This window comes from Carica papaya, chromosome 1, assembly GCF_054855325.1.
Source record: "Carica papaya isolate Zhongbai chromosome 1, ASM5485532v1, whole genome shotgun sequence".
Taxonomy (NCBI): Eukaryota; Viridiplantae; Streptophyta; class Magnoliopsida; order Brassicales; family Caricaceae; genus Carica; species Carica papaya.
The window spans coordinates 22401517-22429076 of NC_142309.1; the positions used below are offsets into that span (position 1 = coordinate 22401517).

The following is a 27560-nucleotide window of genomic DNA, read 5'->3' on the forward strand; positions in this document are numbered from 1 at the left end:
AAATTTTGTCTATTCATTTCGGCATCCATAAATAAAATTTGTTTACTTTTTATAATTATGATAATTTATGTAAAGAAAAAAAAAATACATTATTTACAATGTTACAAAATTAATCTAAGCCTATGTTTAGAAAAAATATAACAAATTATTTATATTTTGACATTTTTTTGATGGAAATTTTTTATCTAAAATATAAAAATATGGACCATAAACCTATTAAACTTATTCATTAGGGGATGGACACGGCCGCCACGTGTCCGGGTATAGGGCAGGAGTGCCTTCTCCACACCCGAACCCGTCTTTCTTCAGTTATCTTCATCTTGGGCTTCGCAAATTGTAGGGCTGTGGCATAGCTTCGCACTCGGCACTCTAGTGCCGCCACAACACTCCTTCCTAACATCTTTTAGCTTTATAGCTCGCCAGTGTGTCTTCGGTCTTTAACTTTGCACCTCACTAGATCAAGTAAGATATATTGAATTTTGTTTTGTTTCTTTATTTTTAGCTTTGGGTAGGGTAGGGTAGGGTGGCGGCTGGGTTTCACTATAAACCTGTACAGTGCAAAAAAACCCACCTGGGATTGGGGGGCCATTTTGGGGGCAATGCATTATTTACACGAGCAAGTTTGATTTTGGTAAAACCCGCCCTCTTGCTATTCTTAATTAATTTAAAAATGACTCTTTTCTGAAATTTAGGTTTAGAGTTTTTGGTGCAATTATTATAAAGAGAAAGAAAAAAAAAAATCATTCCCTTTGAATCTCTCTTACATTTTACTATTATATCAAATATTAATTGGGATAAAAAAAAAAGCTAACTATAAGTAATGGTGCCACCAACTTCTACATCTAACAATTGAGTTTTTTACATTATGTTTGAATATTACAGTTTCAATATAATTAAAAATATAAAATTTGTTATTTTATAAATATATCAATAAATAAATTATTTTAATTCATGAAATTATAATAATTAAGTTGAGTTTAGTTTCAACTGGTCACAAAAAATATATTTGATTATAACTAATTATTTTTTAATAAGAGTAGCTAAAATGTTTTAAAAAATGGGTGCAGGAGATCAAACCACGTGCCTCTCACATGCAAACAGAGAGTTGTAATATTTATTTTATTATATTATCATATACTAAATTTATTCATTTTGTTTGAAGATTTCGATTTAGAACTCATCTTCTTATGAGTGAATTAGTTGTTGGCTCATAATTTTTTATTTATTACTAGTTTAAGTTTTAATTTATTCACATGATTATGATTATTAAGTTAGATTTAGTTATATAGTAACAACCATTAGTTTACGTTTGATTTTTAAGGTATTCCAGGAAAATAATATTTTGTAGCTAAAATAGTTAGAATGTTTTAGAAATGGAGGTGCGGGGAATCGAACCCCGTGCCTCTCGCATGCAAAGCGAGCGCTCTACCATATGAGCTACACCCCCTTACGGTTGTCCGTTCTTAAAATATTTAATTATCTATTAAATATTTGCATGACGATAAATCCAAAGTGAAGCGCAGTTGGCGCCAAGCCAATGCAATGCTTTACTTTGTCAGCAACAAGACGTGCCCGCCGGCTCGCATTCCACCAAAACTTATTACTGTGAGCGCGCATTAAATTTTCGCTTCATTCCTCACTGTTCGATCTGCAGAACTCATAAACTCCTGCAATTACTACTCTTCTCATCTCTCTCTCCCTTATCTCTCTTCACCGCATTCATAGTTACCACGACGAGCAAAACCCACGAGGATTTCTTTATAACTCATTCACTTACCACCACCATTGAAGAAGATATATTATAAAAACACACAGTTACATGCCTAAGCTGTTCTAAGGCATGGGTTCTTGACCACATTATTCCTTATCTCCACGGATTTTCTGGTGGACTTTCTTGTCGTGAAAAATTCGAGTGACGATAGGCGGCCACCAGTTGTCTGTTCTTCTGGGTCTTTGTTTGTTTCTCGAAGATCGTATTGGTCGAGGTTCTCCAGAGGCGGTTGTGTATTTTTTCTCCTCTTGGATTTTGCAGTGTGCTAAAATTTGGTCCAAAGAATGGGTGTTATGGGAGATTTTAAGTTGTGGGCTTTTCTTTTTGGGTCTGTTGGGACTGTTTTGCTGTTCATCAGCAGCTTCCATGGCACTCCAATTAGTGCATCTGATCCTGGTAAAAAAAACTCCTACTCTCATCAGTTTCTTCTTTATTTTGCATTGTTACTAATTGGAAATTAAAAGATTTCATGCAGCAAATTATGTTGAATAATCTGTTTTGGTATATGCAGTTTGAAATCATCGGATCCTTTGCTTACTTTCTGGGATTCTTCTACTGAAATAGTTCTAATTGCTACCAGTGGAAAATACAGCTAAAATGCCATAGAAACGTTTAAGTTTTTGGCTTTATCCTCCAGCAATCACGTATTGTCTTTTTTCGTGTTTAAAAATTCCCAAATGCTTCCAATTAGGTTCTGTTATCAACTGTTTGAATTGCATGAATTGAATTTCTGGTTTATGCATCTTTAAACAAATTAGACTTCTACTTCTTGCCAAACAAATGGGTGATGGGTCTGCTTCAAAACTCAAGCCCAGTTGGCAGCACTTGCTCATTTTGTTCAATCAAACACCATTCCTGGCTATTTTTTTTTCTTTTTAGCGGTCACTCAAATCTTCAGACCAGCATTTCAGGTACAAGAACCCTATTGCTCCAGTCAAAGAAAGGTCATTTGAATTGAAACTAGAGTTGACTGTGCGTCCTTGTGTGTTTTCGTTATATTGTTTTCTTGTTAAAAGATTGATTATGTTGTTATTGGTGCGCAAGCCCAGTTAGTAAAATGTGTGGATTTTGCTAAAAATGGAGATACATTGGAAAGATTTTCACGTTTTGGCTCCGAATCTTCTTTTTTTTTTTTTGAATCACTGTATTTCTAGCTCTCAATTATTTGGTGTTTAAAACATAATCATGTTTGATTTGCAGTTGAATCAACTCAAACTCTCATATAGAAAATCTATTTGTTTTTCCTCTTCTCCTAGGTATTATAAATTTAATTATTCTTGAATTGATTATGAAATTTACATAGAATTAGAATATTATTTTTATTAAAATATTCATATCTTTTCTATCTATTTCTTCTCATTCCAAAAAATTTACTTTTTAATCCAACATGACCTTGATGTTGTCCATACTTGTCAAACTACATGCCTTTTACTGAATCGAAGTATGACATCTTTATTCGTTTAGCCATTGGATTTGTGAAAGAGAAGCGAACTGCTCAACCAAATAGGTTGATAAATCAAGATTCTATATCTGTTTTTACTGAATTAATGGTTATTAATATCGATTAACATGCCTTGGTTTTGTTGAACAAAAGCATGGTAAAAATTTCCTTCACATATTAATTATTCTACCTTCTCGAATTGTCTTCCAGATCTGGCCATCACCCGATACAACAGTAGTTTGATAATGACAACAGGAGGTAGGAAGCTGAAGGTACATACTCTCAACATAAAAATTGATTTGTCAAACACTAATTAACATATATATAATACTAGTGATACTTACTTGGTAGGGATGTTGGGATTTGGCCTGGCACCTTCTATCTTAAAATTGCAGGAAAAATGCTACTACAGTGGTAGTCCAAGCACATACAAGAAAAACAATCCTGCTGACAAATTGGACCTGGAAGATTATCACCCAATTGATCCAACTCCAACAACAAAGACCTCAGTGAGACCGGGACCAATTGAGCATGGCAGCCCTCTGATCCCCTATATTCCTAAGCCATCGCCTCCTCCAGGTCCCCCCACAAGCGGTGGATCAGCTTAACCTAAATCTACACAAGATCTCGATGCTTGAATAACAGAATCCGTTGCAAGAAAATTACAAAGAAAGCAGTTACTTGGTTAGCTGGGTATGTTTAACCGGTGATTCATTTCCTTGTAATATATCATCACTACCAACTTCTAAATATCGCCTTTATGCTGACTATGCTTTGTGTAGATATATGTCCTTTGTGAGTATTATAAATTGTGTTGTAATATGAGAATCCTTGTAGAGCAGTCCTCTCATTGGTGACTCATGATTGGAGCTTTGCTATATGATCAATGTGATAAGCTTGTGATTTCTATGTGCTTATTATATGGAGAAGTATTGTCAATCAATTTCGGAATATGTTGTTTTTGATTGAGCTCTTGATCTTACATTGATATTTATCTTTTTTAGTTTTGGAAACTCTTATGGTAAAATTATTTTGCGGTATACATTGATTCGTTATCCAATTTTACTGACAAAATACAGTTTTTGTTATCATTGTGTACAAAAACTCAAAGTAGTTTTTTAATATAACACAGTAGTAATAATAATGAAAGTGTTCTGGATTCTTACTAAAATTCGAATCGGTAATTTTCAAATATAATAAAATTGTTTCAATTACTAGATCAGCTGAGAGTGCCATATAGCCAATTGTTTGATACAGACAGTATATATATATACACACACACATATAGTGCTTTCAATATTGGAGTGTTGACGAAGTTGTATTTTGAAGTGGTCAGGCACCGTGCACAAATCAAGCGCAAGACATGGAGACACTAATCATTGTAGTGGCAGAGGAATGAGGGACCTGTACCCATATAAACATTGCTAATGAATTAGAAGGATGAACAAATCAGAAAACAAACCAGTTCCCATCACACCAAAAGTTCCCAACTCTATTGCTCCCATTTACATTTCTTTCTTGATAAATGAAATACTATTTATACTGAAATTAGAAATTAAGATATTGACATAATTTGTAGTCAAGATTGAGAGTCTGAAATATGAAGTTTCTTGTTACAAAATTAGATTGCCTTTCATTGTATTTCAATTCAACTGGCTTTTTGAGACGGTATATTTATATATACCCAATTAAAAAATATTTCATTTTGTGTGTGTGTGTGTGTGTGTGTGTGTGTGTGCGTGCGTGTGTATATATATATATGTACAGATTAAGTAAGAAGGACAAAAGGCTTCTTTTAAAGTTGAGAGTCGCCTAAAGGCAAAAGCAATGGGATATTAACACAAAGGATTAGTTTACTTTAGCCCCAATTAATTATAATACAAGCGGTGCTGCTTTAAGTCATAGTAACCTTTCCCAAATCCTAATAAAAGACTTTCACTTGTTCACAAGGCTTTCTGATTAGACTGACTCCAATAATATATCAATCATCTTTATAATGTTACATACATACATATATATATATATATAACTGTTGTATTGACTGATTTTAATAATATAATTGTGGAACTGAAGATTTTAATATCTATATATTTACAATTATTCACAGTAAATTAAGAGTAATTCGAATAATAAAACGTCACAAATTTACAATTTCTTTTTTTTTTTTCAATTAGTTATATATAAACTTGATAAATGTAGGTGATTTTATTTCAATTTATTAATAATTATTTGCATTAAATAAATGTACGTGAGGAAATTTAATTGGATGGTCATTATAGCATCACACGAGCTTTTGGTGAACTGTCTATTATTATTTCTACTTTGTGCAAATATAGAGGACCATGTACTCTATGCTTAAATTAAATAAATAAAATTATTATCGAAATATTTGTTATTATTTGAATTATAATTATTATTTTTCAAATAAATATGACAATATAACTTATATATATTGGTGGGAGCGTAGGGTACCCTACCCCACAAAAAGAAGGACACGGTGACAGTGACAGATACACAATAAAGCACACCGAGACACAGTGGACAGGACATGGGACGGACCATCCCAGAAACATATGCCTTTTCTTTTAGCTTCCTTCCACAATCGCAGATGATAACAATAACAATGCCTCTCTCTCTCTCTCTCTATATATATATATATATTATGTATATATGTGTGTATGTATATATACAGCCCAGGATTAAACTTAATCTAAACCAAATTTCTTTCATTCCAAAATCAAACAGAGAGGTGTTCGAGATTATTCTTGATTGTTCATTTTCACAGGTAATTTATATATATATATGTATACACCCATACGTGTTGGCTTTTTTTTTTTTAATTTTTTAGCTTAAATTATTTGATGTGCATTATGCTATTATGGTTTCCAAGTTTATTACGTTCATACGTTATTCTTACCAACTCAAGAAACTATTTGTTGAAATTTGTGATTATATATAGATACATAGAGGCGCTATATATATTTATATATGTGTATATGCATCATGACACACGCGCATACGTAATATATTTTTTACATGATAAATATGATTATATTCGACTTTTGGAAATAATTAATATTTAGTAATGAATGGGAGGATACTTGACTAAATTATATACGAAACTTGTTATTATATTGTTTGAAGGCAAAGTAAGGAGGGAAGGTGAGTTGGATTAGGATGATTGTCATGATGCATATATAACTTTGCTTTATACGGCAAAAAAAAAAAAAAAAAAAGGAGCAAATATAATGATTTCCATTATTTTTTAAAAAAATAAAATTCTAAACCATCAAATATTTTCAACAATAAATTACGAAATAATAATACTAATTTATCATGTATAATTTTTATAAATAATAAGAATATAAATCATTATATTTGGTCTGATAAAAATTTAGTATTTTAATAATTTTATAATTAATTTATAAATAAATTTGTTAAATAAAATTTATTTGAAAAAAGAGAGAGAGAGAGAAAAGGAATATATATTCTTGAAGTTGAGTGGAAATGAAGAAACACATAGTCTTTAAAGTGGTCCATAAGGAGTAGCCACTATGCATGTGTGATTGTTGATTCGAATTTAGAGAGCTAAAAATTTTAGTGCATAAAAGACCGAGAGAGTCAAACGGAAGTATTTGGTGGATATTTCCAAATGGGTCACTTTTTTGATGGGTATGTATCCCTTAATGAGGACCACTGAACCAAAATTTTTGGTTAAGTGCATTTGGGTGAATTGAGGGGGGGGTGCCCCTCAACTTTCCTAAATATCAATATTTAGCCGAAAGTACTTAAACAGCATTAATTGGGGTATGAAACCTTGTAGGGCAAAAATCAATTATCAGAATTTTTGTCAAATAAAAACTTTCACATCATCTTTTGATTTTTCTATTGTCGTTTTTTCTTTCCCAAATTACCCATAATTCGTTTTTATTTTTTAATAAGAATTTCAAATTAATATCTCAAAGTACGAGTAATAATAATAATAATAATAATAATAATAATGATGATAATTTGCATGTAAGGGATAGGGACCCTTGACCTTATTATGTCTGCTCAATTCGTGTCCTCACAAAAGTTCACCACCTGAAATAGTTATGAATTAATTCCACATTTTTCTTCAAAATCTTATAATCATTAAATTACTAAATATTGTTGGTAGTTTATATTTCATATTAAAATTGTGGGTGGTTTCGTTTTAAAATTCATCATTCCATACAATAATTGAGCAAGTTTATCTCAAAATTGTTCTTTAATTTAATAAAATTTATAAAATAACCCCATAAAATCTTTTTTTTTCTTTTACTGTGATTCACTTACAAAACCCTACTCTAGTGTTCTACAAGTTTTCCAATACTCAAATTACTCAATTGGCATATAAATAAAATGAAAAAAGAAAGTGGAAATAATAATAAAAGTAATATTTGCATGGAATTTTACAGTGTATGGTATTATTTGACATAAAGAAGAAGAAGAAGAAGAAATGTTTTTCTTCTTTTTTTAAAAAAAAAAAAAAAAAAAAAGCGATGGAAATTATTACTTTGAATAAAATGGTAAAACTTTTAACTTTTATATAAGTGAAAAAAAAAATGGGATTCTTTGCTTCTACAAAATTACCTCTTCCTTTAGTTTTCATATTCAACTCCAAAATGCATTCAATTCCCTTTTAGTTATATTCTCCATTTATGATATTTTAGTTGTGAATTTATTTATTTATATTTTGCTTCAATATATATTAGACAAAATTATATCCATGAGTAGAATATTTCATTCATATATATTTTATTAATACCATTTTATAAAACTCTTGAATTTTGAATCAATTGACAAACAATAGATAACCTGTGAAACGAGCATTATCAAAATTATATATATATATATATATTAAAAGATGGTCTATATCATTTTTAGCGATGAAATTGCATAAAATCCCCGTTTAGTGATCAAATTATTTTGTTTTGGTTGGGCATTGCATAATTACATAATTAAACAAAAAGAACTTGTTAAAGCAATAGAGAGATAATGACTTGAGATTAACTTAAAATAGATACGTGGGGTTATAAGGAATTATGAAATTAAAAGGAATCCTCCTTTAGAAGACATGAAAAAGGTAATTAGTCTTCAAGTTAGAGTAAACCCACTCTCTTAATCACCATACAATTAGTATGATAATAATTGTATATCGTTTGGGTGGGCGAGTTCATTTTATTTTTTTAATTAATAAGTACTACTAATTTTTAATCTAATTAATTAATTAAAATTATTATTTTGATTTTTTTTTAAAAAAATGTATAAACATATTTTAATCAGTTTAAATTTTTTCTTTTATGATATTAAATAAAATTAATATTAGAAACCAAATTATAATAAAAATATTAAAAAATTTTATAACAAGTATTAAATTTTGATGAGTAATTTGTCATAATTGGATTATTAATTTTACGATTAAATTTAAAATATATATGTTAACTTCTTTTTTTTTTTTGGGGTATCATGCACATGTATACATCTTTCACTTTACAATATTAACTTTTTTCTACTATAATTTAGAAGTAGTAATTATATTTTTAAAGAAATTACGGAGTAGTATTTATAATTTAACAAAGAAAATTGAGTATTCCAAAAGAAGATATTGAAAAGAGGAAGAAAAAGCACAATTTATATCATAATTTAAAATAACTATAGGTTAATTTCCATAATAATACACTGTGATATGATATTTAGTTAATAGAAAAACCAAATTAATTAAATTATAATTAAGCTAAACCACAAAGAGTAAAAGTGTCGTTTAACAAAAAATGAATTAGAAAAATGCCAAAATTAAATGGTGCTTTGACCTCTTCTATTTTTCACTTATGTATGGCTCAAAGATTATTTTATTTCATAAGATTGTTAAAAAAACTTCTAAATATAAAAAATTAAAAAAAAAAAAGTCACTACCTTAACAAAAACCACGTTTTCAATTCAACTTACACGTGCCTTAATTCCATTTTCATTTTTGCATAATAATTATCCAATTAAATTATTTTAATTTTATATAATTATTATGTTAACTGAGTCAGTCAATTCAATACAGTTATTTTTAAAATAAAAAATCATTAATATATATTATTTTTGTTAAAATTTTCAAATTTTTGGTGCATGGAAATTGTTGACGGCAGAAGTCAAATGCATAATGCGTTATAGACGCTAATTAATTTCTTCCCATCGCGATAATATCCAACGGCCAGTTTGATTTTTTTTTTTTTTTTTTTAATTTAACATTAAAACTTTCATAAAAGACAATTTAAATTCGATGTCGTTTGCGTAACGTCTCTCCGAAGATTCACACTCCTCTCATCACTCACGTTCTGCAGCGCGTGATGTTGAATTCGTCCCCCCGTGTGCCTCCATATGAGTACATTATTGAAGTTACACGTTATGCCTAATCCGAGCGAGTATGATATTTATATACATCCGCGAGCTGAAGTTATTTCCCCCTTCTTTTGAAGAATAAATAGTCATTAATTAAGTTAAAAATTTTCCAGCTCGAGCACAAAGCCTAGTACGACAGTTATGCTCTCGGTCTCAAATCTCGCCTAAACAACTTCCAAGTCTCTCTCTCTCTCTCTTCTCTCTCCATCCCTCGCCGGTAATCTGTAACGGTCATTTTCCGGGAAAATCCTCCGTCTGGGAAATTCGAGAGAAAATAAAAAAGGAAATTACTGGAATCTGGTATTAAGCTTGTGAGATTCTTTGTCAGTTTGCAATACTTTTGTGGACCAACTCTTTTATTATATGCAATTTGTATAATCGAACTTTGCAGGCTTTGGCGGTTGGTGTTGCTTGACGCTAGTAAAGTGGAAATTAGGGTTTTCCGGAGTGGCTTCGAAGAATGAGATGTGAATCGGTGATTGACTGCACGCAATGGTAGCTGCAGTGTCTGCTACAATTAACCCCAAAACCACTCATCATAACCCGTCGAGGCCTCCTTTGTTGCCCTCGGACCCCGACAATGCTCGCCGTCCGAAATCTCGAGAGGTCACCTCCCGCTACTTATCCTCTTCATCCTCATCATCTTCATCGTCGTCAGCCTCGTCAACATCGGGCAGACGATTCCCGTCCCCCATTGTTTCGAGGACCGCTATGACACCGATGCCCTCAGCGGCATCGACGCTCAAGCGGTCGCAATCCGTGGACCGGAGGCGCGCGGTGACACAGCGGCCTAGCTCTTTGGATTCGGGGGGCACTGGTGGTCGTCCTGGCGGCAGTGGGGAACTGTCCACGGCACAGAAGATGCTGTTTACTTCCGCAAGGAGCTTGTCCGTGTCGTTTCAGGGGGAATCCTTCACGCTGCAAGTGAGCAAAGCGAAGCCAGCTCCGTCTCCTAGCACCGTTAGGAAAGGCACGCCTGAGAGAAGAAAGGCAGCAACGACGACGCCGGGGAGGGGAGCAGATCAAACGGAGAATTCAAAGCCGTTGGAGCATCAGCGTTGGCCTGGAAGGTTGCGGCAGCCAGGTTCGATGAGTAGGAGTGTCGATTTTACTGATGAGAGGAAGAAGCTGGGCGGATCTGTGGTTAGGGCGCTGCAAAATTATATGATTGATAACAGAGCGTCCTATAATGGTAAGTCAACCACAGATTTAGCGAATGCGAAGAGGGAGAGGAAGCCTGAGCTTACTAGGGTTTCAACATCTGCTGCTGGATGCGATACGGCTGCTTCTGACACCGAGAGTGTGTCTTCTGGTAGTACTACTTCAGGAGCACAGGAGGCAAATGCAATTGCTTATGGTGGAGGAGGACAAGCGCAGCGTACACCTCGTGGGATAGTGGTGCCAGCGAAATTTTGGCAAGAGACAAATAATAGGTTGCGGCGCCAGGCAGAACCTGGCTCTCCGGTATCCAAGAATAATGGACTGAAGACCCCCGGTCCACCTAAGCTCATTGTACCAAAAAAAATTGCTATTGACAGTCCGGTATCTTCGCCCAAAGGGGTTCTGAATACCAGAGGACAGCTATCTCCAATTCGTGGGCCGCTGCGGCCTGCTTCCCCAAGTAAGCTAGGGACACCGGCAGCTTCCTCCCCGTTGAGGGGAATGAGCCCGTCTAAAGCCAGAAATGGGGTGGTGTGTTCTTTGAATAGTAATTTGAGTAACACCCCGTCAATTCTAAGTTTTGCCGCTGATGTTAGGAGGGGAAAGATTGGAGAGAATCGGGTTGTTGATGCTCACTTGCTGAGACTTTTTTATAACCGCCTGTTGCAATGGCGTTTTGTGAATGCTAGAGCAGATTCTTCGCTCTCTGCCCAGAGATTGAATGCAGAGGTATGGCAACTTCTGTTAATCCTTGTAGGTTTGGAAATTCTTCAGCTTAAGCCTGTTATGTCCTTTTAGTTTTCAGTACATATGTTCTTCTTTTGTTAACTTCTTGACAGTTTTGATGGTTCCTTCCAAATCTACATGCATCTATTTCAGTTTTTTAAATGAAACATTTGACCTTTTGATCTCTTTGCCTCTGTCAGTGTACAATGTCATTTCTCATATTTTCACTTGCTAGTTACAGCTGCTATCTTTGTGCATGCTTGTGTGTGTGCGCACATAATTGGTATAGTTATGTCTGCACCAACATTCACTGCTTGTGCCTATGTCTTCAGATTATTATAAATAACGATTTAAAGTGAAGGCAAATCAGAAGGACTTATTCCAGGTTGTAATCCTAGCTTCTCACACATTCCTTTTGAAAGGATTGAGAGTTTGACTTGTTTCTTGATAATTTGCTGGAGATGAGGAAGTTGATACCTTAGTTGTTTTGCTTCATGAGGATTGCGGAAAGGTCCCGTAATCTAGAAAGTCGACAAGGTGAATGTCAGTGGGCAGATAAAGCATAACTAAGAAATATATATATGAAAAATGTCAAGGGGCCAGAAATTTGCCATTGATGTCTATTTATTTCTCCTAGGTTAATTTTTGCCCAAGAGAGTGAATGTCGGTTGACAAAGTGAAAGATTGCATTTGGTTGAAAAACTGATGTGAAATTATCAAGAAGAAGTCGATTTACTCAGCTGGAAATTTCTTTAATTGGTGCAGGAGGGTGTTTGACTTTGCATATTCGGATTTTATAAGGAGCTTTAGATGCTCTGTTTAAATTTATGAAGTTGTTTATTACATGCTAATGAGTTCGCCCTGCTAATGTTTTGTGCATTGGACTAAAATTGTTTATTTTCTTAACAAATCCCGTTATCTATTTACCACCCTATATTTATCTTTTTGGAAATTCAAAATACAATAAAATGGTCTTTTTAAATAAGCATCTTAATCTTAACGGGTAACTAATTTTCTAAATCAATAAAGTAGTGCTGCAGTAAATGTATGTTACTGAAACAATGTCATTAGTTAATTTCTACTGACACTAAACCATTAGATTGATGTCTTTTATCAACTTTATTTGGCAAACAAAGAGATGTTCCAACAAACAATAATACATCATGCCTTTCTGCATTCTAGTCTGTTTTATTGATGAAGTATGTCGATTGTGTTATATATATATATATATATATATTATTAGTGTATAACTTTTTTTGTTGGGAACCTCATATTTTGGTATTCTGGCTGTTTGCTTCTTTAATCTGCAAGTCTAAGTAACAATTTCTTAAGGCTGACTCCTTGTTTTCATTCTATCAGAGAAGTCTTCATAGTGCATGGATAAATACCTCGAAGCTCCGGGAATCTGTTAGAGCAAAAAGAACTGAATTACAGTTGCTGAGGCAAAACTTGAAGCTGACCGGTATTCTCCGGGGGCAAGTAAGATTTACAGCCACATTCTGGTTTTGATTCTCATGAAAATAACTTCTGGTTATTTTGTTTTTATTTTGCAGAAAAGGTTTGTGGTAGAAAAAAAAAAAAATTTCTGATAGATTTAATTTTTTTTGGGATATCCCACCCTCTCTTTCATTGTAATGGACTCTAATAAGTTACTGAATTTTTTTTCTTTAAGCTTTCCTTGTCATACTCCTTCGTTAGAAAGTGACATATGACATACTATAGAGTTGTCTCTCTCTCTATATATATACATATTTGGCATAAATAGGCCAAGATCTCATGAACAAATTTAGTATATTTTGTGTATTCTTGGAAGAAAGTTGTGTTTCATGGTCTGCTGTTGAAAGAATTTTGTTTGTTCCAATTCCACATTTTGAAGTTTCCTTCACGCGGCTATGGTTTTCTATACACCTTCGCTTTGACACATGCCTCGTCATTTTCATTTCTTTTTTTTTTCGTTTTTTGGGATAAAATGCCATTTTCATATTTCTTTTTCTACATGTTCTCTTCTCATCAAAAGGAGAAAGAAAGAAACTTCAATTATCTTCTAGTTGCATGACTATACAGCTGGTTAGGTAGAAACTAGTGGTTACTGTCCACCTTCGCTTTGACACATGCCTCGTCATTTTCTTTTTTCTTTTTTTTTTGTTTTTTTGGATAAAATCCCATTTTCATATTTATGTTTCTACATGTTCTCCTCTCATCAAAAGGAGAAAGAAAGAAACTTCAATTATCTTCTAGTTGCATGACCATACAGCTGGTTAGGTAGAAATTAGTGGTTACTGTCCATCAGTTTGACTATTGCATCTAATTTCCATTGTGCTTGATGAGAGCAGATGACGTATTTAGAAAAATGGGCTGATATGGATAGTGATTATAATGGTTCTTTATTGGGGGCTATTGGAGCTCTGAGGGCTAGCACACTCCGCCTTCCAGTGGTTGATGTGGCAAGGGTATGTGATTTTCTTTTTCCACCTGAAGCTCATATTTAAGCTAGTGCATTCAGTTTCCAATCAAACAGCAGCATTTGGGCTTCAAGAAAAGTTTAGTTGTTCTTGTTATATGTATAGGCTGATGTCCAAAGTGTGAAGGATGCAATTTGTTCAGCGGCTGATGTGATGCAGGCTATGACATCTTCCATATGCTTGCTATTGTCAAAGGTAATCTTTTATGCAGCTGTTCACCACATTATCTCCTTCCCAATCTTTTAACTCATGGACTGTCTCCTTTCCCAATTTTCATGGCATCAATTTGTTCACTTGTGCATGTCTTCCTTGTCTTCTAAACCATTGACCCTCTATAGCATGCACTGGATCATGTGTTCTTTTGAATGGACCAACTAAGGATTGCAAAAAAGAACAATAATTGCAATGATGGATATAATTAGACATATTATTTTTCAATTTGCAATCATTTTTTATCATATATGGTTCAACCAGTGAATTGCCTGAGCAATTGTCTTTGAGTTTGTATGTATTTGTGCAAGGAAACTCAAGGTTATGTTTGAACCCTACGTCAGATAGTGGTGTACTTCTGGTGTTCTATTGTGATTAAGATCTGGGTTTGTTCACATAGATCTTCCAATTAATACTCTTAACCATCTTATTTGGATAAATATTTGTATTTTCTTTCACAATCTCATTCATTAAAAATTAGCAGTCTTTTGCAATCCACTTTTCCCCTTTCATTTTATATGGACAGCAAAAATTTGTATTGGTATGATTCTTCTAACTTTCCGTCTTCTGAGGTGAAAAAGTTTTGGTTCAAAAGTGCTAAATCAATGGACCAGGAATAAGAATACAATTTTAAATAGGGTAAAGTTAGTGTCAATAGTATTATAGTTTTATTTTCAAATCAAAATGATAGACTTTTTGATTTCTTTTTTAGTCAAATAGGAATCAGAAATTAATTCAAATTAAATTAATTCTTACTATCTGTTTGGTCCACTTCTCACTCCAAGTGCAGCTCATGAAGGATTCACATTTTGAATGTGAAGGTGATTCAAAGATGAGAAACCATGTTTTCATTTCAAATATAAATCTAAAATTTGCATATTAATTAATCAGGAATAGAAGAAGAATCGAGTCAAAGAGAAATTTAAATCTCTAGTGTTTATACCAGTAGGCTGAACTTCATAAGAATTTTTTTTCTTGAGAAGAGTCATCATGTTCTTTTTTTCCTGGAGGAGAGAAAATAACCATGTTGTTATTCACAAGGCATCAGGAATTCAGGATGATGCTTGTGGATGAGTCCCACAAATCATGCCTATAAACCATTAGATTAACAGTCTGAAGCCAGCCTTTCTCTAACTGAATCTAGTAAGAGCAAGAGGATTTGGGCAAACTTTGTCTGCTTCAATGCTTTCTTAAGTCCAAATTTCTGCCCCTTGACACTCTGGTAGGTCTGTCTCGACCTTAAATTGGTGAACAGATGGTCCCCATGTAGGCTTAACTTTTGGGTAGAAGTAGGAAAATTTGTGAGTTCCATGGTTGATTTATCCCTGCCCTTCAATGTGGAGGAAATTATTGTTTTTATGGATAAATAAGGGAGCTCTGGTTCCTGAAGTACCAATGTTTCCTATCCAGTTTGATTTGAAGCCTAACATCTAAAATCATTCGTCTTTGATAGGTTGGGGAAGTGAACTCTTTGGTCACTGAACTTGCCAGTACAAATGCAAAAGAGCAAGCTTTGCTCAATCAATGCAAAGATCTCTTGTCGACAATTGCAGCCATGCAAGTAAGCACATTGTCCATTACTTCTCTTTTTCTCATATGGAGCTTCTCATTTCCTTCCTCCAATGTACTTCGTTCAACAAATATGTTTCCTTGAGCAGGTGACAGAATGCAGTCTGAGGACACATATTTTACAGATGCAACGCTTACCTTCAAACTAGCTGACAACCTAATTGTAAAGCTCATTTCATTCAACTGGCCTACTAACATGACACCGGACCTCTTCTTTTGCCTTCAAAATTATGAAGTCTAAGATATTAAAAAGAAAGGAGTGAATGATTGCTTGTGGATTTTAATAGCAGATTCATGCTCATTGCGCTGTATGATTCAGATGGTGTGTATCCATAGGTAGCAGGAAATTATCAACATCAAGGTAGATTGTATACAGGTACTTTTTTCTATAGGTGAGATGAAAGTATTGTGTAAATATGTGTAATGATATTTCAAATTTTCAATCCAATGGTTAATCCTCAAGATTTCATTATTTCCAAGCACTCTTGCCTGTTGATGTTGTTTGATTGTGCACATAGTTTTACTGCCTCTTACAAAACAGCAAGCCTTAGTTTGGAAGTGATATTTGGTATTTTTTTGTCTATTTTGATTGCATGCCTTGTGCCTCTTGAGGAAGATGTTAGTTGTTTGGGAACTGGGGAAGTAAGGTTTAGGCTAATCAAATAGATAAGGATTAGCGTTGCCCCCAGTTTCAATTTATTAAAATTATATTCGCAAAGAAAATGCTCCGTGGCTTTAAATCATGGGTCAGGTTTGATGATGTCCAGGATTCAATTCTAATCTCCTTGTTCCTCTGTCAATGGCCTTGTTGCTACTTGCAGCTTTTTCGAAGAAAGAATGGGTATGCATACAGATATCTTGAGAATATCATACGACTTGATAAGATGTAAAGGTTCAGAACTTAAAAATAATAAAATTATAAATTAAATATGGAAGAAAAATAATAAAATTTACAGTTTACATTTCTTACACAATAATTTAGAGTAGTCAATAGAGATACGAGAATGTTCATTCTAAAAGAACAAACAAAAAATAAAAAAATAAACAAAAAGCAAATAAACGGATAGTGAACTTCTTCACAATTCTCTTGTTGATTGGTATTTAGATTTGTCTTTTTAATCTGAAATAATTAATAAAATTGTGAGTTACATTAACTCAATAAAAATATTACATTACTCACCGATACATAAACTGAAAGTTGATAAAAATCATAAAAACAACCAATAAAACTCTTAATTTAAGTAAATTCATTTATCATAACAAAAATAATTTTGCTGCATTCATTTACTGTTGCGAGATTTTTAAAATCGACGTTTAGAGATACAATAACTCAAATAACATTTTAATTTTATTTTCAAGTGAGCAATAGTAACCACTTTCCTTTTTTATTTGTCTGCTGATATCCCTGAGGGCCCATAAGGAAGTCCCACTACGCGTGAATCAATATCCAACATTGTCAACTATCCGGTCATCCCTATATCTCGTTCGATATAAGCGCCAAAAATATCATACATCAATATCATGTTCAGTATGAAGATAAATCGGGTCGTTCTCATACCTCATCCGGTATGAGCACCAAAAATACCAATTCTCGATACCCCGTATGATATGAGGCAACGTTCACGGTAGGATTCCCTATGTACCCGGTCCGTCTACTATCTCGCAGGATATCCAGTAAGTTTATCATTCATTAATTCACATGACCAAACAATTTTTCTTTTACATATTAATTACCAATTTCACAAATCAACCGTAAATCATGTAAGATAATTGAATCATTTAACCATTACAGTATATTATAATGTATTTAAAGCTGTAAATTCAAAAATTAGTTAAATAGGACAACAAATAAATATTAACCGATTTTCGACTCCAGTGGTAACATATAATTATTATCAAAATTTCTAAATTACACAAAATATCATATTATTAATTATTAAGCTTCAATTCTATAACAGAGAATAAGATGAATGATTGTTACCCGAATCGGTATCCGAAACACCAAACTTTCTACTGCACTTACTAATGGTCCCTAGGTTTCCTGAATTTTTCTATAGATATTAAAACACACTTCACATACCTAAAAATACCCAAAAAAAATTAAAATCGGTGTTAAAAACTTTTTCTGGCCAATTTTGGAATTCTGGCACGGCGGCACCGTCGCCCGCAGCGGCAGTTTACCTTGGCATGACCGTTTTTGGCCAGTTTTAACCGATTTCAACCAATTTTATACCCATATGTGCGAGAAAATACATTAGAAGGGCTCGGTTGGCCGAAAAAAGTAAAATAAGGGAGACCTATCGGCGACGAAATTTTTCGGTGCTGCGGCTCCGTCGGCTTACCTTCGCAGTTGAGCATTTTTCTTCGGTCAACCTGTAGAAAACAGAACAGTGAACACAATGGTAGAAAAATTGCACGAAACGGAAAACAGGAAGGGGCTCATCAAAGGAAATTTTGAGTTTTACCCGCGGTTTCTGACTTACCCGCCGTTTCTTTTACTCCGATTTGGTCATGTAGGTACTTAGAATCAAATTCTGAGCGGATAAAAGAATTTTTACTTTTTTTGGCGATCAGAGGTGGCTCCAGCGCTGCGGCAGTCGGCTCCCTTCCCCGACAATTGATTCTTCTTCCCCGGTGGGAGACTGATGGCTAGGGTTTGGATTCGATGTGATGCGAGATATTTATACCCGTCTCGCGTTAATGTGGGTCGTTCATCGCGTTTGATCTCAACTGTCCGATTGCGTTTAAAGAGAAAATGAATATGAACCGTTAATTGCGATTTGATCTCGACCGTTCGATCACACCTGAAGATGGAACGGATCCGGACCATCCACGCGTGTGGGAACACTTCCGAGCCATCCGATCACAGGGCATATGGATCGCCAGCGTTGTAACACCCAAAATTTGTATTTTTATTTTTTAATTTATTTTAATTTTTATTAGAATTTTTGTTTAATTTTATTCTATTTTAATATTTAAATTATAAAGTTTTAATTTAATTTAATTTAATTTAATAGAAATAAAAATAATAATAATAATAAAATAGGTTAAAATTATTTTTGAAATTTAATTGAAATTGATTTTAGGAAAAAGTGGTGAAAATTTAGATTATGTGGGTATTTTTGAAAAGAAAATCGAAAATCGGAAGTCAAAATGTAATTTGAAAAAGTTGTGTCACGTCAGCAGCCACGTCAGTAGCCTAGTCAGCAGCCCCGGCCAACCAGAACACGCCGCGTGGTAAAGAAACTGACGCGGGAGGCCACGCGGGACGGAGCCACGTGGGCAATTCACATGCACGCAATCAAACGGTCCAGATCTCACGCGTATGGACGGCCCAGATCTCACGCTCACGGACGGCCCAAATCTCACGCGTGCGAACGGTCCAGATCTCACGCGTGCAGACGGTCTAGATTTATTCCCATTTTAATCGCGATCGGACGGTCCAGATTAAATCGTGATGGACGGCTGATATTAATAGGGGAAGGTTATAAATAAGCTCGCCCACACCCAACCCCAAACCCTAGCCACCAGTACCCTCGCTGGAGAAGAAGAACCAGTCACCAGAGAAGCCTACCTCCGCCACCCGCTGCCGCACCGGAGGATTTTCCGACTGCCAAACGAGGTAAATTTTCTCCCCTTGGCTCGTTTTTCGATGCTGAATCTACCTATGGTCAAATCGGAGCCAAACCATCAGCCATTCGGCTGAAAAACAGAACCGAAGTCCAGCGGCGGCGCAGCAACTTCCCTCAGTTTTTGCCTCCGATGAGGCCCTTCCCGGTTCCCGGTCAATGCAATTTTTACACCACTATGATCACCGTCCTTTTCTCTACAGGTTGACCAGAGCAAAACATCAAATCGTGACTCGCACCGGAGAAGCTGCCACACCCGAGAGCTCCACCACTGGTAAGTCTCGATTTTTCGTGATTTTTTGGTCCACTGATGGTCCTAGGGTTGTTTTATCGCATGAACTAATGCAAGTTTGGCCGAATTCAGCCGAAAATGGCCAACCCAAGGCGGATCGCCGCCGTGCCGGAATTCTGATATTGATTGAAAAGGGGCCTGGGTCTGATTTAGGATTTTTTGGGACACGTGCATGTATCGGAAGTGTGTTTCAGTTTTCTGGAAAAAATTCAGGGAATTTAGGGACATCCCGTAGGCACAGTGAGAACCCAATTTTAGAACCCGAAACAAGTAAGGATTTCTCATCGTATTTTCTATCACGGTATTAAAGCTCAATAAATAATAAAACGGTATTTCATGGATTGTGTATAATTAATTAAGGTTGCTAATGGAGCCCGAATCTGATATATTTTTCAGTTAGTTGTTGTTTGATTTTTTTTACAGTTTTAAATGCAGTATGATATTTGATGTATTTATTTTATGGTTTCGTATGCATGAATCACGGTTTCGTTTATTATGGTTTGAATTATTGAGAACCCGTTGCTGTCTTGTTTGGTGTTCATTACTTGTTTACGTGTTAATGTTTGATTGGATAATTGAGACTGAGAAAAATAGAAAAAAGTATGTGAATTGATAAATGGATGATGTCGACAGTCTAACTAGACCGGAAGATGATGGATGGACTGGGTCCGTAGGGAACCCTACCGAGAACGTGGTCTCTCATATCGGACGGGGTATGGAGACCTTATGTGTTATGGCGCCCATACCGAAGGGGCTATGGGGACGACCCATTTTACCCTCATACCGGACGGGGTATTGAGGTTTATGATTTTTGGCGCCCATATCGGACGGGGTATGGAGACGACCCTGAATCAAGTTATAAATGTGAATGGTTCACGTGTAGCGGGGACCCCTATGGATCTCCATGGATACTAGTAGCCTGATAAAAGAGGAAAATATGTTGTCTAATGATTGAAATACAAAGGTATGATATGTGTTATCTTATAAAGCGTGTATGCTTTCATGATATTATAATGTTATTGGTTTTTTATGTTATTTTCATGAAGCTCACCGAGGTAAGTGGGCAGTAAAGGGTTTTATTATTGATAAATGAATTTATCATGAATTATGCTCCATTAGTTATTTTTATTTTCTACCAACTTTTACTTATGTGACAGTGAGATAGTGTGATGTCTTTACTGTGTTAGTGTAGCTCATTCCTTATTTAACCATTTCAGATCAGAATGATTTGGTTCCCAAACCTGTCCTGCAGGAAGACGGCGAGTAGACACCTAAGGATTTCATAGTTTTATTTATAGCATTCATTACTAGTATTTATCTTAGTTAGTTTATTCTTTCACACGTTGAAGACGTTTTTAGTTATTATGTAAGTAATGTTAATTAAAATTTTTATTTCACTTCTGCACTTAAAATTTTTAATACATACATTTTCTTTTAAATTTCTGGGGTCGTTACAAGTGTGGCCTCTGGCGTGGCACCGAGTTAACGTGCCTTGCCATGCGTCGCGCTCCGGTTCGTCGAGACTGCTGACTTGGTGGTCCTACGTGGCGTAATTTTTCTTAATTGCATTCTGATCTATAGTTTCTGATTTTTCTTTTAAAAATATCATCCGAACTCAAAATTATACTTATTTTTTTCAAAATCATTTTCAATTTTATCATCAACCTATTTTTTTCATAATTCTTCATTAAATTAAAATTTATTAATTTTAAAAATATATTTTTGATACATTTTTTAATGTTAAATTAATTTCGAGCTAAATTTCGATGCTGGATATTACATGAGAACATACTAATGAATTTGTCCGATGTTAACGTTTACAATTTTAAGATAAACTATAATTTTTGTTTTGTATTCTTTCTTTGGGTTTTTTTTTTCTAGTTTAATATAATACTAATATTCTTTACGTTATTATCTCATAACTTTTTCTTTAATTTAAGAAACTCCACATTTAAAATCTGATGAATATTCTCAAAAAACTAATAGATTTATGAAATGATAAAACTTAAATTATAAGGACTAAATTGAAAAAAATATATATATATTTATAAAAATTTAAAGGCGAAGGTTTTCTAAGATCTTTTTGAGTGGATAAAAACTTTTGCAAAAGAATTTATATTATTCTATTCGGCTCTTCTCATTTCTTATCCTGTAGTATTTTTTTAAGAAGAAAATTATAATTAAATGGGAGCACGTGTAATAAAAGAAAAAAGTTATGGCAGAGAGGTCAAAAAATTTTATGTATGAATATCAAGATGGCTATTATATTTGTATCCGAGGCAAACGCAACTCATCCGTCCGTGTAAACGACGTCGTATTGGTGGTGGGCCCGGAACAGAATATTCTTGCAGACGCGGCGAAGCGATATGGTGAGATTAAAATTAAAATTGATTTGCGAGGAGTGGGGTCCAGCGTGGTTTTTTCAGAATGACGACTTTTTTCTTGTTTTGTCTAAACAAATTGGTGCGTGATGCCGTGGAACCCACTTCCAACGGAGGAGGGACTAGAGGGAGCATCAGGCTGACGTGCCCCGCACCATTTTTCTCCTGTTTTTTTTTTATTTTTATTTTTATTTTTATCATTATCATTTAGTGGGACCCACTTGCTCCCCCTACTGATCTCCATTTTTTTTTTTTTTTTTTTTTTAAGAAATAAATTTTTGAAGAAATTTAAATTGTCCAATATGCCATATTTTACACGGCTCCTCTCTTCAGTGTCACTTCTTTGATTGGTTGGCTGCGGTCAGACCACCAACCAATCAACCATCGGCTGACTTCGTGTTTAAAAAGCCCACCTTTCTAAAACAAATAACTATTAGTTTAATTTAATTAATTAATTAATAGTTTCCTCTTCAATGTAATACAAATATGACTTTTTAAAAATTAAAAAAAAAAAAGAAGAAAGAAATAAATTATATATTACGATAAAAGATTAAATATTTTTACCCATTATATAGATGATAATAATTAATTGACCATTTGCTCAGCCAATTTAATTTTTATGAATATGAGTTCATTCATTTTCTTAATTATCAAGATTTAAGACCTATTCCACGAGTAGATTAATTGTTGTACCCTCGTAATATATTAATTTAGCAAATAGCTATCCTGCTTGTACTTCTTTATTGTAATGGGAGCGAAGCTAATTAACTATGTGTGTGTGTGTGTATCAGAACAAAACAAGAGAATATAGTCACTAACAGCTGTTGATTATGATCATCGTGTGTGAAATTTCGTTCGTCATTGAAGTTATCACGCCAACGCCTAGGCGTAGCCTGCTTTTTGCCCAATGTGGTTCTCCTAAGAGATGGAACAGATAGTTCTTTATATACACACACGCATATATATACATGCAAAGAGACATGAATACAGCAGTTGCGGGTTCAAAATTTTTGCAAATGAAAACAAAAAAGAAAAAGTGTCGGGGCGAAACTCTTGCTACTGGTGGTAATAATTTATATTTTTTGGTGGAAATTTGGAATAAACTTTTAATTTTAATATACTAATTTGTATGTTTATATTTACCTTATGTTTTGAATTAATTTTAAAATATGATAAAATTTATTGACAAATTCAATCTTCATTCTAACTAAAAAAGTTTATGAAATACTAAAAAAGAGAATTAGAATTATGCATTCCAAATTCTATTAAAATTGATAAAAGTTTATTATAATTTCATATGAATTGTTCCTTGGCAATCAGTTGTTTTATTTTCGTGGCAGGTTTTATGCATTCTCCAAATTTAATTTCATAATTGATACGATTAGAAATGTTTGTATTTGTCGGTGTAACAAAAATCATTAATACTGTAATATCCTAATTAACTTCAGGTGTGTGTACTCAACAGTGATAAGTCAGGGGAGATGCAATTAAATATAAATATATGTACCCATATCCTGAGATAGCCTAGAAGCTGCAACCCAAGTTTGGAGGTGTACGGTCCGGACAATAAGCCACTACTAGAAGCTGACAACTTGTTCACAAAAACTGACACTTACACTCATTGCTCTTATCAACAACCCCATTCTTTATCATATCCTGAGATACCCTGGTTTATGTTGTTATCTGTTAATTCTATTTCCTCTAATTTATGCTGCTTAGGTTCTCTTTGGACAACCAGGTAAAAATGGTAAATCAGTATAGAAAGCGGTGATTTTGTATTTCCTCTCAAGAAAAAGAAAAAAATAAAAATAAAAGGCGTTACAGTGCATTACATAAATTCTATGGTAATTATGATTTACCTCTCCATTATTCACTACATCGCCGGCACATCAAAAACACTGAACCTTCTTCCATTCGTTCATTCCTCTCTCTTAAATCTCCTTTCTCAATCACACAAAAAGATTCAAAAGCTTTCTCTCCGATACTCCTCGCATCCTCCGATCATCGCCGCCGCCTTCGAAACTCGCCGTCGTCCTCATGGTCATCGTCGTAACCTCCGACTCCCCGGAGTAAAACGACGGCTGTGGATACACATTCGGCCGCTCCACCTGCGAACAACTCCTTCCTCTTCCCCGCCTCCCTCTCAGCGTCAGTGACAGTCCGAGATCCGACGGCTCACGACCCTCCCACGACGCATGGCTCGTGATTGATGGCCTCGACGACTGCGGGTACGCGCTTCTACCGGTGCACGCTACCGCACTGAATCCGTCCGACGACTCGTTACTGTTTGCCGTCCAAGCTCCGGTTAACACCCCCGGTATCGGTCTCAATGGCCCTCCCGCTAGCACCGTCTCCACCGCCGCCTGACACACGTGCCAGTTCCCGGTCGACAATAGCCCTACCGCTCCGTTCACTGGATTCACGGTGCGCCCACACGCCTCATATAACAAAGATTGAAACAAAGCTGAAACAAACAAACGAAAGAAACTAAGCATATAGACATATATATATACATATTCTCTAGCTACATATGTATATATACACACATGCGGTGGATACGTAAGTTACTGTGCGTGTAAAATATTTATATGTATTTACCAGGGCGTTGGGATTGGGGAACGGCGGAAATGAGGGACATGAGGTCGCTGCGGCCGAAAAACTTGGCGAGAAACAAGGTGGCGTTGCCCTGTGCCTCAGCGGATTCGATCCAGTGCAGGCAAGACCTCAGTACACAATTCTCGCTGCAACCCTTCCTCAACACTCTGCAACCGTTGCAGCTCATTTCTCACCGTCCGATTGAAATCAATAGATTAAGATCTTGAAAAATAACGCAGCTTTCGATGATTGATTATGACTGGCTGAATTATTCTATTTCTCCAAGTTCAAGCACAGAACAGAGCTTTACATACGCTTTGTACCAAACTGGTAATATTTGTTGTACAAGAAGAGAGAGTGAGGTTGTCAGGAGACGGAAGATAGAGAGCGATATAAAGAAACGGAGATGGTTAGTTTTTAACCGGTGGGGTGGGTTAAGTTAACCGTGGTTAGGCTGAGGGTGTTATTTATATATGAGTTTACTTTCTTTTTAGGTGGGTGGGGTGGGTCCCAATAGAAGGGGTAGGAGGTGGGGAGAATATCTTCCCAACTCTGGGCACGAGCGGCTCCGTGTTTCCGCTTCTCTTTGTTCTCTCGTAGCTACACCGTCGGATTCCGTTTTTTGATTGACGTGGACCGTTGGATTGGTTTGGTCCGCTGCTTTTGCTGATCCCTTTGTACTTCTTCGGGTACGATTATCTTAGCCACGTAAGTGAAAAGACTACCAAGTCCAATATCTAGTGGACTCAAATAGAACTTACCGTCTGAGTAGTGATATCGTAAAATCTCACTCTTTCCTTCTTTTTTTTTTTCCACAGAACAATATACAGCTATGCGTTTAATGTTATGTTGGAAGCAAAATTAAATTTTATTTATAAATTTACAGTTATTTAAACAAAAAAAAATTACAACAATTTTACTTGAAATAATAGAAATTGGTCCCAATATGATTAATTAAAATTAATTATACATAAAATGTTTATATAAATTTAATTTTACCACCTTCTAATAAATATTAATTGATAGTTACATCACGTTCCTAATGACCACGTTTTGTAGCGCCCAGTATATGCCAATTCCTCGTATTAATTAAAAGCCTGTTGATATGCTGGGTAGTTTTTCACCACACATTTGAATAATATTAAATAAAACATATATTTTATGCTTTTATATTTATTTACGTTCAGTTGTTTTAGAAACTATAAACCATGATTAATTAATTAAAGTGGGAATCTCATGACGTGGAGTACTTGAAATTATATGCAAGTGCATCATCGACCCAAATCACGCGTACTACTCCAGCAGATTAGAAGTTAATTAACCTATAATTGGTTAATAAATAGAAATTAATTACATGTGGTACGTAATTATGTCACAGGGCAACTTGGTTATTAAGAAAAAATAAATAAATTGTGGTAAATTAAGATAAAAATTTAATTAAGAGTGCGTACAAGTTGTCAAAAAAAAAAAAAAAAAGTCTTCATCTATCAATACGTAAGATAAATCTACTCCTAACCCCACAACCCAAGATTCCAAAATGTTAACTATCTAATTTTGTCTTTGTTGACAAAATGAAGCTAATCTAAAACAGAGCCTGTTATCATTTTTTTTTAAATAAATAAAATATTAATTCAAAATTTTTAATTATTACAGTCTTACTAACATATTAAAAAAATTAAATTTTAATTCAATTTAATTAAATTTTACACATCAATATATTTCTAATCATGTACTGATATCTCTCACTTGATTAACAAATGCATTGAATTTTTTGAAGATATTAGGATTTGTTTTTTACAAAAAAGAAATTGTATTTGATGTAAGAAGTTGGGAAAAAATAGTAGAGAGGCATCAAGAAAATACCTTTTAGTAAATTACTAACTATTTTCAAATTTAAATTGGTCTAGAAAATTAAAATTTACTATGTTTCCTCACATACTAGTAAAAATTTTAATTTTAATATGTAAACTAAATTTTAAAAATATTTACAAATTTTACATAACTTAAAGTACAATATGTGTCGGACCAACTAAATAAATAAATAGTAGAAATAAAATAAGATTCGACAGTGTTATTTAATAAATATTTAAAATTAATAATAAAAAATATATAATTTATATTAGGTATATACTAATATGATAAATTGATACGGTTTTACCTGATTAAGTTGGAAGGTCCCTACTCGAATTTGTGGTGGTCTCGGATTGAAATCCACCCAAAATATAAAAATCACCACTGGGCCATACATTCGCCAATCATTTCCATCTATTACTGTAGCCTCATTTATCTCCACTTTCAAACAACTATTATAATTTTTTTATTTATTTAAATTATAATAAAAATGTAAATTTCCCTATAATTATAAAAATTAAAGTTTTATAAATTTTTAGTTAAATATAAATAATGTATTTTGTATCTCATTAAATTTTAATGCAGTTTGAATTTATTCTGTCAGCCATTGGTTTCTTAATTAATTAAAAACAAATTAATTCGGAATCAGATATTTGTTTCTACTTTCGGATGCATTTGTTTTATATATTCAGGGCGAAAATAAATTTAAAATAGAAAATTTTAGGAAATTGTCGCGACGTATTTACTTAATTGGGATGGTCGTAAACTTTACAGCAAATTCGTCAGTTCTAATAGTCAAAGATATTAACGTCACTTTGGTCGTATCATATGTTGTGAGGATTTACAGCAATACGTAACGTTAAATATATTTTTTTTACCAATCAACCAGCATGTGCGTATAAAATGGAAAATTGGCTCTTGTTTTATCTTGCATGATTAAAGTAATATATGTTTAATATATTTATTAATCAAACCGACTGTGTGTCCAGTCTATTATCAAAACAAATGATTTTGTTCTTGCCATTGCTTTCTATAGTACATAAACAGAATAAAGCATCAAA

General features: G+C 34.2%; 2 protein-coding genes and 2 non-coding genes across 5 annotated transcripts; 2 read left to right on the forward strand and 2 right to left on the reverse strand.

Moving 5' to 3' along the window:
* Positions 1–1374: 1374 nt before the first annotated feature.
* Positions 1375–1447, reverse strand: TRNAA-UGC (transfer RNA alanine (anticodon UGC)). Its single transcript has one exon. It is a non-coding gene; the product is annotated as a tRNA-Ala (tRNA).
* Positions 1448–2086: 639 nt separating this feature from the next.
* LOC110818707 (uncharacterized) lies at positions 2087–3485 on the forward strand. Its single transcript, XR_015820362.1, has 2 exons — positions 2087–2167; positions 3423–3485. It is a non-coding gene; the product is annotated as an uncharacterized LOC110818707 (transcript).
* Positions 3486–9713: 6228 nt separating this feature from the next.
* On the forward strand, positions 9714–16230 carry LOC110818750 (QWRF motif-containing protein 2-like). Of its 2 annotated transcripts, XM_022047725.2 has the most exons (7): positions 9714–9923; positions 10015–11513; positions 12870–12989; positions 13844–13960; positions 14078–14167; positions 15636–15743; positions 15841–16230. In XM_022047725.2, exons 2-7 carry the CDS (start codon positions 10116–10118, stop codon positions 15898–15900), a joined length of 1893 nt encoding a protein of 630 aa, XP_021903417.1. In that variant the 5' UTR covers positions 9714–9923; positions 10015–10115; the 3' UTR covers positions 15901–16230. The 2 variants fall into 2 exon arrangements, with proteins under 2 accessions (XP_021903417.1, XP_021903416.1); XM_022047724.2 differs by having other exon boundaries at positions 9714–11513.
* Positions 16231–23809: 7579 nt separating this feature from the next.
* Positions 23810–25021, reverse strand: LOC110818797 (LOB domain-containing protein 37-like). The gene is made up of 2 exons (XM_022047791.2): positions 24652–25021; positions 23810–24517 (listed from the first exon to the last, which is right to left on the reverse strand). The coding sequence occupies exons 1-2, from the start codon at positions 24833–24835 to the stop codon at positions 24003–24005; spliced, it is 699 nt and encodes a 232-aa protein (XP_021903483.1). The 5' UTR covers positions 24836–25021; the 3' UTR covers positions 23810–24002.
* Between the last annotated feature and the right edge of the window lie 2539 nt (positions 25022–27560).